Source organism: Humulus lupulus, chromosome 1 (genome assembly GCF_963169125.1).
Source record: "Humulus lupulus chromosome 1, drHumLupu1.1, whole genome shotgun sequence".
NCBI classification, from domain to species: domain Eukaryota; kingdom Viridiplantae; phylum Streptophyta; class Magnoliopsida; order Rosales; family Cannabaceae; genus Humulus; species Humulus lupulus.
This window is the reverse complement of record NC_084793.1, coordinates 7901000-7914248: the sequence shown is the minus strand read 5'-3', so window position 1 is coordinate 7914248 and position 13249 is coordinate 7901000. Positions and strand designations below refer to the sequence as shown.

The window sequence follows — 13249 nt, the reverse complement described above, 5'->3', positions numbered from 1 at the left end:
TTCTATAGTATCTATTTTGGAATATGTTTTTTAGACCAAGGATTTTTGTGTTACAATTGGTTATTAAATATAATAATTTAGTCTAACACAATATGTTGGTGGAGAATAAGTAAATAAAAAATGAATGAGGAGACAGAGGAAAAGATAGAAAGAAAACTATCTTATTGTTTTAAATTACTATTTTATTCATATATTTTAGTGAGGGTAATTTAGTAATTTAACATATATTTTACCTTTTCCCTCTCGTTATATTTTGGTGAGTGTTACATTTATTTATTCTCATTAGTTCTTTTCACTCTTTTTCTTCCATCTCCTTTTCACTATATAGTACTATTGTCTCCATAAATATCTCTTAAAGTGTCATGATTTTTATGAAAGAAAAAAGAGAAAACAACAAAAAATAAGAAACCAAATAAAAGAAAAGAAAAAAAACTCATAAAGAAATTCGAACATATTGTTGTCTAGCAAATTGTTATGACCCGCATGTGAATGGTATAAATTGATTCAAATGTACGAAACAAAATCTCAAAAAAAAAATTGGAGTGTCTCATTCAATATGAAACTAATTTAATCGTGACATCCTATATTTAATATTTCCTTTATAAAAAAAATTATTACCACATATTCACATCAAGTTAATTTAGGTGTCATAATTAGATTAATTTGACATAGTATAGAAATCATTAATTTGACAAAAAATCTTGATTTGTAAACTTATATATTTGGTGTAATAATATAAATATATTGCGATTAAAAAAAATAAATATAGGGTATTGAGCATATATATATATATAAGGTATTGCTATGGTGCATACCTGAAAATGTATATTTTTTGTGATTTCCGGCTCGTTAATAGTTTTTTGTGCGATTTTTTTTATAATCGTGTTTATTGTAGTTATTTAGAGCATCCTGCAAATTTTCAAAAAATTCCAAATAATTAAAACTAGATTAAAATAGGTTGTTGCACGAATAATTAATTTTTTTTATACGCGTGGAAAACAGTTTGTTTGAACTTAATTTTCGGCACTGTAAATTATTCATAATTTCTTAAAAATTTGCAGAATGCTTTAAATAATTACAATATACACGGTCATAAAAAAAAATCACAATAAAAATTATTCACGAGCCGAGAAACACAAAAAATAACAAAAGGGTATCTACCACAAAATTACCCATTATATATATACACATGTATAGTACCTTCTTAGAGTTGAGCTTTGGATTCTCTCAAGTGAGTCATAAGTACCTTTTCATATCAAGGATAGCACATAGATCTCTATGAATCTAAAAGAGGCCCAAATGTAATCAATAAATATATTGAAAATATGATATGATATATATATATATATATTTATTTTTCTTATAAGAGTTGAGAGGAAACATGCCGTATATTAAATAAGGGTGATTTGTTCCTTGTTAGTACATAACATATGAATGGGAAAACGTGCATACACACTCTCATGTTATGCAAAGTTTGGATTTAAGAGAAGTGGCTCTCAAGTACTCCCAACAATAGTCAAATTATTATTCATTGGATTAAGACATTTAGTTATAGGCTCATAGCCTCTATTTTACCATTTTATACCTAGAAAATCAAATTATTGGTGTTATAAGACTTTATGCTAACTTTTCATTGCGATCCGGAAGAAAATTATTTGTGCAGTAATAATTCTGATTTATATGATTATTAAAACGAGAAATAAGAGAATTTAGCGAGGTAAAGTGGAAAAGAATAGAAATGATAAGGATAATGACTTTTATTTTAAAAGAAATTATAGATCAAAAGATAATTTTATCATTTATAAATATATCTCACCAAAATATTATTTTTTTATATTTTCATTTATCAAAAAAGTTGATTTAGTCCATTTAAGCATTTTGATTACATTTTCTGATTTTATGAACAAGATAAAATAAATATGTTTCTTTTTCTAATTAATTTTAATAAATAACATATTATTTTATATTGATTTTATATCATTTGGTTAATGTGTCATGAAATCGATAAAATTTTCATTGTACATTCGCATAATCTTTTCACTCATTTTTATAATAACATTATTCCATTAACATAATTTTTCATTATTTTGTCGGACCATTTCGCGTAATGCGAATGAAGTGATTCATGTACTTGCTATTACTGTTACTAGTATTTTAGATGAGCGTCTTTGGACTGATTCTTGTCATCGTTTGTTATGTTCGTTTCTAATAATTGATTTACTTTGATAATCCAAGTCATTTTTCTAAAAAAAAAATTAAAATATAAAATTGCAACCAAAAAACAAATATATAAAATATAAATGTTACCCATGCCAATCACACCCCTAGTCTCTTTATAAAATGTAAAGCCTATATTCAAGCAAAAGTTTCACTCTTTACAAAAAAAAGTGAGAAATACTTTGCCAAGTAAGAGACCAAAAAGAAAAATTACTAACTATAAATTATTAGCTCAAATAATAAGGATAATGACTATTCATCTAAAGGACCACAAAGACCTCAAATTTTCAGACAACTTTAGATAAAAGACAAAAACTAATATTACCCAATTGCCATTTTTATTTTTTTATTTTTACAACTTGTAAAATGTCATCTATATATATATAAATATTAATGAAAATGAAAATAGAGAATATCCAATTATCCATTATTTAAATAAAGAGAAAAAGTTGTGAAGTTGGATAGAAACAGCTTGGAAGATACTTAGAAATCTAATTAGAGAAAAAGGAGGAGTTGGCACGTTTTATAAAAGTATAACCAAATTTCTCAACTTTGACAACCCAAACTTGTTAAGACCATTTCTTTATTTATTATTACAATTTTTTTTTAACTAACAAAAATAAAATAAAAAATTAATTACTAGACGATAAAAATGTTTTCACAAAACACAAAAAAACAAAGACAACAAAGACAACATTTTTATTGTTTATTATTATAAAAGAGATTAAGATAAGTTATTATCTTATTACAATCTAATAAATATATAATTTTTTTTATATATATTATTATATTTCCGACCTGCTTTTCCTTCTTCTTCCAACTCCATTTTTTTTTTCTTCTTTATCGGCTCATCGCTTTTCCTTCTCTTCTCTCAAAGTTTCATCTTTTGTGTTTCGAATTAGGGTACTGTGTTCTTCTGTTTGGTTCTTGAGAAAATCTCTGAATAAGGGCCTGATTCTGTAGACTCCAGTTGGTTTGGGGACGAAGTATTTATAGATTTTATTTCGGTTTTTTTTTTTTTTTTTTGGGTTTTGTCTGATCGTTAACGGTCAATGTAGGTCAATGTTCTTCCGATTAGGGTTTCGATTCTTGGTCTGAAATTGGGGATTTGGGGTTTGTTGTCGGAGGAAGGTTGATTTGCTTTGGACGGAATTTTCTGTACCTTATTTTTGGAGGATTGCGTTGAGAAAGGTTGAATCTTTTTCTGATTTCGAATTGGGTATTGCGGAGGTCGCATCTATTTCACTTGATTTTGATCTGATGCTTGGTTTGGGACGGTTATTTAGCTCTTTTGGCGGTTTTTCGGGGGGCAAAAAGATAGGATTTTTTTCGTGTAAGTTGGGAAATTATTGAATAGATTTGGGCATTGTTGTTGGCTGGATATGAGGTTATGCTCAAATAAGGACTAGATTGGGCATAAATCTTTGAAAAAGTTAACCATTATTAGACTCTGGATCGAGGTGTTGAGGTTGGATTGATCATGGAGCATGTGATTGGTAACAAGTTTAAGCTTGGAAGGAAAATTGGGAGTGGTTCATTTGGAGAGCTCTATCTAGGTATGCTTGTCAGTGATGCGGTAGAATTACTTATTTTCTTTTTGGGGTTCTGATTTTGTTTCCGGCATTGTGTTTTTTAATTATTTTTATTCTGAAAATTGGTCCTTTTTTCGGGTAGGTGTTAATGTTCAAACAGGAGAGGAGGTTGCTGTTAAGCTGGTATGTCACTTTTTTGGTTTTACTTAGCTTTATACATTGTTATGAGTATGTATACATTTTACATATATCTATACATATTATCTTAGGCTCCCCTTTTTGTCTGCTAACAAGTTCTAAGTTCTGTTCGGTGATGAGATTGTGGATAATCCGGTCCTCAAACATGGTTGGCAGTAGAGCTGCTGAAGATTGTCAAAATCATATACACTACCGAAAAGACTATAGATCTTGTTTTGTTATTATCACTACGACACTTGAGATTTTGAATTCTGGAACAAGCTTAGTGTAGTTACTAGTACTATAGAAGCTTCCTACGAAACATTATCCACTCTTAATCGATTACAAAAAAACTCAACTTTTTGCATCCCAAATTTCAGGAACCTACGAAGACCAAACATCCCCAGCTTCACTATGAATCAAAATTGTATATGCTTCTTCAAGGAGGAAGTAAGCCCTCTTTATCTATTTCATTACTTGTTTTTCAATGGTCAGTTTTATATAGTTTTTGGGAGTGAAATATTTGTGAGGCAGGCATCTTTAATTGGACAATGTTTGTTATTCGAGTTCAGATGATAATAACAATACTGTTGCTGCGATTTACGTAATTATTTTTGTTTTTTAATATATATTTCATTTTCTTCTTTTGAAGCTGGAGTTCCTCACCTCAAATGGTTTGGAGTTGAGGGAGAATACAATGTTATGGTTATTGACCTTCTTGGACCAAGTTTAGAAGATTTATTTAATTATTGCAATAGGAAATTGACATTGAAGACTGTGTTGATGCTCGCGGATCAATTAGTAAGTTCTTGCAATTGCCTTTGTTAAAAATTGCTATCGAATCTCAAAGCTAATATGGTTCCTCTTCTTTTTGTAACGTTGCTTTTCAGATCAACAGAGTTGAATACATGCATTCAAGAGGTTTTCTTCATCGTGACATAAAGCCTGACAACTTCCTCATGGGTTTAGGGCGTAAAGCCAATCAGGTATTTTGGTGTTCTGAGTTTAGTGCTTTATCTCACATTTAATCATTTATGTGCTTCTCTATTGTAAAGATTTATCAAACTTTTGGAATTTGTTTCACTGAGGACATTCAAAATGTATAAATTGTTTTAAATAAATTTTATCGTTTACGGCTGTGAGATCTTGTTTTCTGTTCCTGTGTTTTGTAGAATCAGTGTATTTAGATTTTAAGTGTCTTGCTGCAGGTATACATCATTGATTATGGCCTTGCAAAGAAGTATAGAGATCTTCAGACTCACAAGCACATACCTTACAGGTATATTTGATATGTTAGGCTATGATTGGATAATGTACCGAATGTTTATGCTTCTCTTAAGGTCAACAAACTAACACTGAAATTTCTTTTTCTTTTCTATGGCTTTGGTTTTCTTGTTTTTGTCCTTGTTTTTTGGAGTTTGGGGGGTTGGGTGTTGATAGCTTTGGCCTTTTCATAGTACGAAAATGTAGCATAATCTTTTTGCCTTTGTTGTAATATCTAATCAGTTTTTTTCCCTTTTCCCTTATCTTTCAGGGAGAACAAGAACCTCACAGGTACAGCTCGCTATGCGAGTGTTAATACTCACCTTGGAATTGGTTAGTATGTGATAATGGGCAGCTACATATTTAAGTTTTCATGAATTACCTTTTATTCAATATTTTGTTTTATTGTTTTTGCAGAACAAAGCAGAAGGGATGATTTGGAATCTCTTGGTTATGTACTTATGTATTTTCTGAGAGGAAGGTAGAAACTACTCTAGCCTCCCCATTTTTTTTCTTCGATATTTGATACCCGTTGAGTGGTTTATTCATCTTCACTTGTTCTTTACTTAATTTTACTTTTTGTTCATCAGCCTTCCTTGGCAGGGATTAAAAGCTGGCACGAAAAAACAAAAATATGATAAGATTAGTGAAAAAAAGGTGTCAACTCCCATAGAGGTATTACAACTTGGAATTTTTTTTAAGGCACTTCGCTTTCTATCCCCCACTTTTATCTGCTTTGGCATGGCCATATGGTATAATATACAGGCAGACTTGGGTGTGAAGAATACTGTATTTTTCAGTTAATTGCTGTCGTGTTTAAGTGCGCACTGTGCACTTATAAATTATAGAAATACTTCCTAGGCTGGTAGTATTGGTCTATGGTTGGACTTGTTAAGCTTACTCATTAAGAGTATATAATTATATAGCTATTGGCTTGTATTACAGGTTTTGTGCAAGTCTTATCCATCGGAGTTTGTGTCTTATTTTCACTACTGTCGTTCATTGCGGTTTGAAGATAAACCGGATTATTCATATTTAAAGAGGCTTTTCAGAGACCTATTTATTCGGGAAGGTAATACAGCAAATTGTAGCTATGCTGTTCTTATAGTTTGTAAATATTTATATAGATCTATTATTCCAATGCTTTGTTTACTTCTTCAGTGTGTATCCGCGTCTTCCTTATCTGTTCTTTTATTTCCAAAATTTACCTTGACACTGCTAGTACTGCAGGTTATCAATTTGACTATGTGTTTGACTGGACTGTATTGAAGTATCCCCAGATTGGTGCCAGCTCTAAAGGACGGGTCAGTATTGAAGCTTGCTGCTACTATAGAATTTTGTTTCCTAGGAACATTACTTATTAAGTTCTCTTGTTTATGTTTAGCATGTCAGTGGAAAACCTGGTTTGCAGGCAGGACCATCTGTAGAAAGACCAGAAAGAATCTCAGGTGTGTTCTCTTTGAGTTCATTAGATGCTTTTTTCTTGTTTCCTACTCCCATTTCTTTCAGGGTTGGGACATTTGATATCTGTGGCCTTAGTTGATTATGGTATTTGATATTGATGATGACGCAGTGGGTTGGAAAGGGTGAGCATAGCTCATCCCAAATCCATGGCAGGGGAATCCCCCAAAATGGGAGAAAACACTCTCTCAAAACTCTATTTTAAAATATCAATAATCAATAATGTGTCATTTCATTTCCACTCATAAGTTTTATATAGCTCACTAACAACTTTGACATCATAATAGAAATAATTCAAAATAAAACACATAAAAGAAATAAACTAACATATTACTAGAAGAAAGACACATAGTAAGCTCTCTCAACTATTCTCACTACATCAGATGACTCTTTGGTTTGGATGTGTGTTAGCCATGATATATTTATTATCATCATTTTCTGTTATTTTTAAATTTCTCCATTTTCTTATCAAAATGCTTAACATAGTTTCACACTTGATTTGTTAATAGTTGGGAAAGAGATCCGAGAAAGATTCTCAGGTGCGGTTGAAGTATTTTCCAGGAGACATGTCTCTGGTTCTAGTCCTAGTCCGCGAAATGATCAAACAAAGTACAGGATACAAGAGGATGTACCTTCATCGAAAGATGTGGTAAAACTTTTGCTTTTGGTTTTATTAGTTTGAAACTTGGAATGCGGTCTTATAGTAGTTAAATGAATACGCAGTATACAAGCGTGTTCTTGATTCCAAATCTTCTAAACTATGCTCAATTTTCCAGCGCCCTGATTCCGAAAGAGGACGTAGCTCTTCTCGATATGGAAGCACATCAAGAAAAGCTGTCATCTCAAGTAGCAAACCGAGCTCCTCGGGCGATCACAGTGATGGTCGAAATGGTCGGCTAGTCTCGAGTAGTGGCCGCCCTTCTACCACACAAAGGATTCTGCTAGCACCCATGGGAGCAGGAAGACGCACCCGAGATGATCCTCTTCGTAGCTTTGAGCTCCTTTCCATCAGAAAGTAATATGGGAGGGAGTCTGTTGTTGTTGTCTACTAAAAAGAACAATCTCTTTGCTCATCTCACGGATACATAATTACCCCCTATATGTGATGAACTACTTGATTTTTTTTTATTTTTTTACTTTCAATTCATGGTAAATGGGGTGTGTCTCCTAATCGCCACGGTTACATACAAAAAAAAAAAATACCATGTCGTATATTGACATCTTCCCCCATGCATTTTCATCTCACTTTTCTCCTATGAAGAGCTTTTGGCTTTTTTTGTAATGGGTGTCTTGATATGTATCCCCTTGTAGCAGAGAATTTGCGTACGGTTTATTTTTTCTTTCTGTATGAGAATTATTTTGTTGACTTGAGGGTTCATTCTGTACCGGACTCGAGTAGCTGTAATAATGACTATCTTCATTATACTTGTACTTCTTCTTTGAGACCTGCGTTGGTTGATTATGTATGCACTTTTAAGCCATTTCAAGAATTTGTTTCACCTATAAAGAAAGACTACTTTTGATTTAGATTTCAACCAATGACCAAATTCTTTTTCAGGGCCTCAGATGTTTGCTATGAAGAATCGACTTCTCTAACTACTGAAGTCGATTAGCCTTTCATGTTTCAAGTCAAGCAAATCACACTTGTTTGGTACTTGAAAATAAATTGGTAAAAAAGGGTTTTAACTCTCAATTAATTCATCAAGGATATAATGGATGTGTTGTAATGTTCTGGTTGATGAGAAAAAAATTAAGTAATGAGTGAAATCTGGGAAATGTAATGTTGTTCCATTTCGAGGCAATGGGAGAATAGTCATGAACCAGATCTCATTACATTATATCCAATGAAAAAAGATATTTAAATATTGATCTTTGGACCTTGTACAATCATGTCACCCTTTAATTTGTGTATGAATTAAAAAATTACAAGCAGAAATGAGTGACCACATAAGTAACCATCAAATATGAGAAATGCTAAGAAGCACTACTGATCCCCACTACACTACAAGGAGTCATGAACCAGATCTCATTACATTAAATTCAATGGTAAAAGATATTTAAATATTGATCTTTGGACTTTGTACAATCATGTCACCTTTAATTTGTGTATGAACTAAAAAATTACAAGCTGAAATGGGTGACCGCATAAGTAACCATAAAATATGAGAAATGCTAAGAAGCACCATTGATGCCCAACACTACAAGGAGGTGGCATATCGTTATTGGTAGAATCCAATATCGGGTCCCACATATTTGATTTTAATAAAAATTATGGAGTGTCGCTAGTCAACCATAAGGTGTCATCTCATATAGTGTTGGACACCTTAAGGTACCAAATAGCAATAATCATAAAATATGTATAGAGAGTAGTAAAGCTTTACATAGTTCAAAGAGATAGATTCCAGAGGGTGGGAAAAAATGAGTTGGAAACTTCAGTTCATGGATTTCTTAGAGCTGCTAACCGATGCTCGAGCTCGTCAATACCGGAACTGCAAGGAAGTGAAAATTCATGCATAATTCAAAACTCTACGAATCATACTTCAAATAATCATTTCACATCCCACAAAAACATGGTCTTCGTGTTTCTTTAGGTCCATAAAATCTAACAAAACTGCTATTTAGGTCAATGATTATTTTTAATGAAGCTTTTGTATTCCTTTCCCTAGGCGGCTAGGCCTTTCACTCAATGCATCCAAGTCATCCCAAATCTATATTTTTAGGTAACTTATGCTGAGTTTTCAAGTAAAGAAGATTAAGTAGAGATCAAAATGCCATCAATATGATCAAGCTCAACAATGATATTATGGGTTTTCACCAACCATGGCAGCAAATAAAAGAAAATACAAGTAAAATGAAGAAAAGGAAGTTTGTTTAGAGAAAGTAATGACTTCACCCCAACCACCCTAGTATTTAGTATTTAATTATTTATTTAATAATCGAAGCCCCTGAGCTGATGTTAAGAAGCTCCTGAAATCAAACACAGTCAGTTTTAAGGCTTAGTCATTTATCAACAGAGTTCAATGAGAAAGGAAGGGAGGTACCTGCTAGCATCCTCGGTTTTCTTTGTTGCAATTCTTCCTTTCGGAGCCATTGACAACTAACAAAAGTTCAAGTGTTCTCATAATCAGTCTAAAGGGCAATGAATCAAGTACCAACTAGCAACAAAGACCAGAAGTAACGGAATACCAACCTGTGAGGCAATATCAACGCCAATGTCATCTAGCACCTGCCAAAAAACAAGTTAAAGACAATGTATCAATTCCAATGATCAGGTCTACTTGCTACTTGGTGTTTTAGCAAAAAGAAAAAGGTGCACCATAGTAAAAGGATTCATTTTGCATCAAAATAAAATCGTGAATTTTGCCCTCTTTGTTTTTTCAAGAGTAATCCAGAAAATACAAAATATTTGCTCTTGTAGAAGCCTACCTGGTTTGTCAGGTCATCAATCTCCTCTTCCGCCTCATCATCATCCAAGGCATCGTCTATTGCATCAGACATCATTTCAGTCTGCATGAATGAACTTTACACCATTACAACCCAGAAATATGCAACCTAACAATCAGACATGAAGTTCTCTCTATGAAAAGCTATTCTAAAACAGAAAAAAGATCTTACAGTCATATCCATTTGTGCAGATTGCTTCTGGAACTCCCGGATGACTTTTGCTTGCTTTTCAGGGGCCATTTGCTGCCAGTAAAACATCTCAGTCTCCAAAAAAAATTGAACGCACAGTAATATAAAATATTACCCTTTCTTTAAGGTTAATGTGATTGTGTTGTAAAGCATAATCCATCAATTCATCAGTCACCAAATTCTAACCTTATTTATGGCTGACATTGCCTTAGTGGCACCCTGAATGCCAACGGCAACTGAAGATTGAGCATGCATAGCCTGCACAACAGGGAAAAATAATTCTAAGAACACAATACACAGAAAACTAGAGTCTAGACAGAGCCAAGCCAGAAGCAACACCATGTAGACAGAGAGATTTGTTACCCTACCTGTGTATGAGTTGATATGCCTCTCATTTGAGCTCGACTACCTTGTAAGTTGGCTATCTGCTGCCTGAGCCGGACTAGCTGCCGGGCTAGAGTTCTAGTTGCCGCCTGCAGAACATAGAACCCAATAACATATCAGAGACGTTTGAGTATAATAATGACAATCCAATCGAATACAGAACAGAACATACCTCATTCCCTGTTTTAGCAGTTCTCTTTATCTCGGCAAGAAGCTTTTTTTCCTGAGACGTTGATAAAATACATAAGATATAATGGCCAAATTTTGTATTTTTATTTGAAAAACGAATATCATTTGGAAGATTTTTACTTACTTCCAGTTGCAATCCTCCAATTTCCTTCTCAATACCTGAAAAAACAGATTTTAAAATACAACGAAATTAAACACGAGCATTTGAATATTGTAACCAGCATTCCAAAATCTATAAATCAAGTAACACAAGAATATTACTAACAGAACAACACTCACACACCATCGTTTCAATGACTCATTTCTAACGTTAAACCTTATAGTATAAATTGGTGAGCCTATATATAGAAATTTGCGATTCATCACTTATATACGAAATTCTCCACACAAAATAATCCCGAAACATAATAGCTCCAAATCTTTGTACACCCACGTATATAAATCCGACAATTCGATCATAATAACGAATTGATTATAAATTAAATCTCAATTCCAATCTCAATTTCGATGAATTTGTATAATTTACCTCTGGTGGCATTGTTCATCTCTCTCTTACTCGCCCGAAGAGCCTCTGAATCCAATCAAATACCCAAAAAAACCGTAAGAAGATAATGATCCAAAATCGAATTACAGATACAATAATTCAGACACAGTAAACAAACCTTTGGCAGTGGGTTTCTTGGTGAAGATATTCATGGCCGTATCTGAAAGCTATTGATCCCAATTCCCAAATCGTTTTAAGCAATTGAGAAGAAAACAGAGAGAGAGAGTTCGAAGTCAGGATCAACCAAGAAGTTTCGTAGCTTTTCTTCCTTCGTTTCGTTGATTGATTTCTATTTATAAGGAAGGACTTGTCAGTAAATATCCATAACTTTTTCTCATGTTTTTTTTACTTTCAATAAAGTCCTTCATTATTTTTGAAATTTCAACTTTGTCCTTACTCGAAAGTGAAAAAAAGTTGAAACTTCTCTCTCAGTCAACGCGTAACTTCCTTTTAGATTAATACATGATTAATTTAATTTAATTAAAGTATTAAACAACAAAATGAGAAGTTCAATTAGCCCACTCTCTCTAAATAGTTGACCTTTATAGCCAAATCCAACTATTAATCGTGCTTAAATACAAGACTTTAAATATACAAGTGTAATATTAGTAACATTATTAATTTTGTCCACATAATTCAAAAGGAAAATTCCACCTCTTATGCTTAAAAAGCATGAGCATATTGAAAATAAAAATACTTCTAAGGTCTAAAATTGCAAAACCATACCTGGAAAATTCATTTTGGACCTAATTACCCTTTTTCACTTTTTCCATATTTTCTCTCTTGAACCCTAATAATGTATATATGTTCAAAGCATAAATATATTCATAGTTTTGTTTATTTTGGTAAAAAAAAAATTGGTTATTTTATAAAATCTGAAATTTTGGATATGTGGGTATTTTTTTTTTTTTGTTGCTAATTTTCGATTGAATTCTGTTGTACCCTAAAATTAACACGAGTTCAAGTAGAACATCTGGCTAACAGTGATGTGAAAATCTCGAGTTTGGGGGCTTGACAACACGATACACAAGATATTATCAGACCGCCTCTCAAGATAATATTTGAGTTTGAGACTTATAATGACCAGATCCAACTTTGGGCGCTCTGAGCTTACTACGAGCTAGGGTTCAGATAGTCTTTGAACACGAACTCGGGTGAGATATTCAGCTCGTGGAAAACTGGACAAAATGCATGCTAAAGGATCTCAAGAGATTCAGAGGCTCCTTATACACTCATTAATGCCTAGGTTGTATCGCATACCTATCATTTATTATCCGAGATAGCAGGAGTATATTCTATTCTGTTATCAAATCATTTCCCAATGTAAATGGGAATAATCTGTATTAAATATATACCTTATTTATTCACGCAGTTGCCCAAACCTGTCCATGAAATTTCCCTATAAATACTAGGGATAATGGACAGAGAAGGGGACGACCATTTTTTGTATTACTAAAACTCTGCAAAAATTAAGAGAGAAAAGTAATAATATTGACTAGTGGATTAGGTGGATTTTAACCACTGAACCACGTAAAAGTTGTGTGTGTGTTCAAGAGGGTGTTTATTATTTCATTACGGTTTATAATTTACCACTAATCTACCTGTTTGATTTTTTAATATATTGTTGGCGAAAAACCGCGTCAACTGTTACACTCAGATTTCGAGGCTTGAGGTTGTGACCTTGAAAGCTGGATTCGTCAGGTGTGAGCTCGCGATGCGTAACCTCGAAGATAGGTAGCCTCGAAGTCCTTATAAGCTCGAAAAACAGAACATCGGAGTATGTCCATTGTCGGGTAGCCTCGGATCAAGTGGCCCGAACTTGGCATGGGTGCGAGCTCGGAATAAAGCA

The 13249-nt window shown here is 33.0% G+C and overlaps 2 protein-coding genes across 2 annotated transcripts; one reads left to right on the top strand and one right to left on the bottom strand.

Annotated features, from left to right (window-relative positions):
- The first annotated feature begins 3012 nt into the window (after nt 1-3012).
- LOC133784964 (casein kinase 1-like protein 6) lies at nt 3013-8093 on the top strand. Its single transcript, XM_062224229.1, has 14 exons — nt 3013-3773; nt 3892-3932; nt 4307-4376; nt 4579-4727; nt 4817-4912; nt 5135-5205; nt 5461-5522; nt 5607-5670; nt 5780-5864; nt 6135-6261; nt 6420-6493; nt 6574-6637; nt 7160-7299; nt 7427-8093. Exons 1-14 carry the CDS (start codon nt 3698-3700, stop codon nt 7667-7669), a joined length of 1362 nt encoding a protein of 453 aa, XP_062080213.1. The 5' UTR covers nt 3013-3697; the 3' UTR covers nt 7670-8093.
- A 566-nt stretch (nt 8094-8659) lies between these two features.
- LOC133784971 (vacuolar protein sorting-associated protein 2 homolog 3) lies at nt 8660-11670 on the bottom strand. The gene is made up of 11 exons (XM_062224235.1): nt 11519-11670; nt 11383-11427; nt 10981-11015; nt 10840-10890; nt 10652-10756; nt 10470-10541; nt 10266-10337; nt 10077-10157; nt 9841-9876; nt 9692-9747; nt 8660-9139 (listed from the first exon to the last, which is right to left on the bottom strand). The coding sequence occupies exons 1-11, from the start codon at nt 11550-11552 to the stop codon at nt 9088-9090; spliced, it is 639 nt and encodes a 212-aa protein (XP_062080219.1). The 5' UTR covers nt 11553-11670; the 3' UTR covers nt 8660-9087.
- Nucleotides 11671-13249: the final 1579 nt, after the last annotated feature.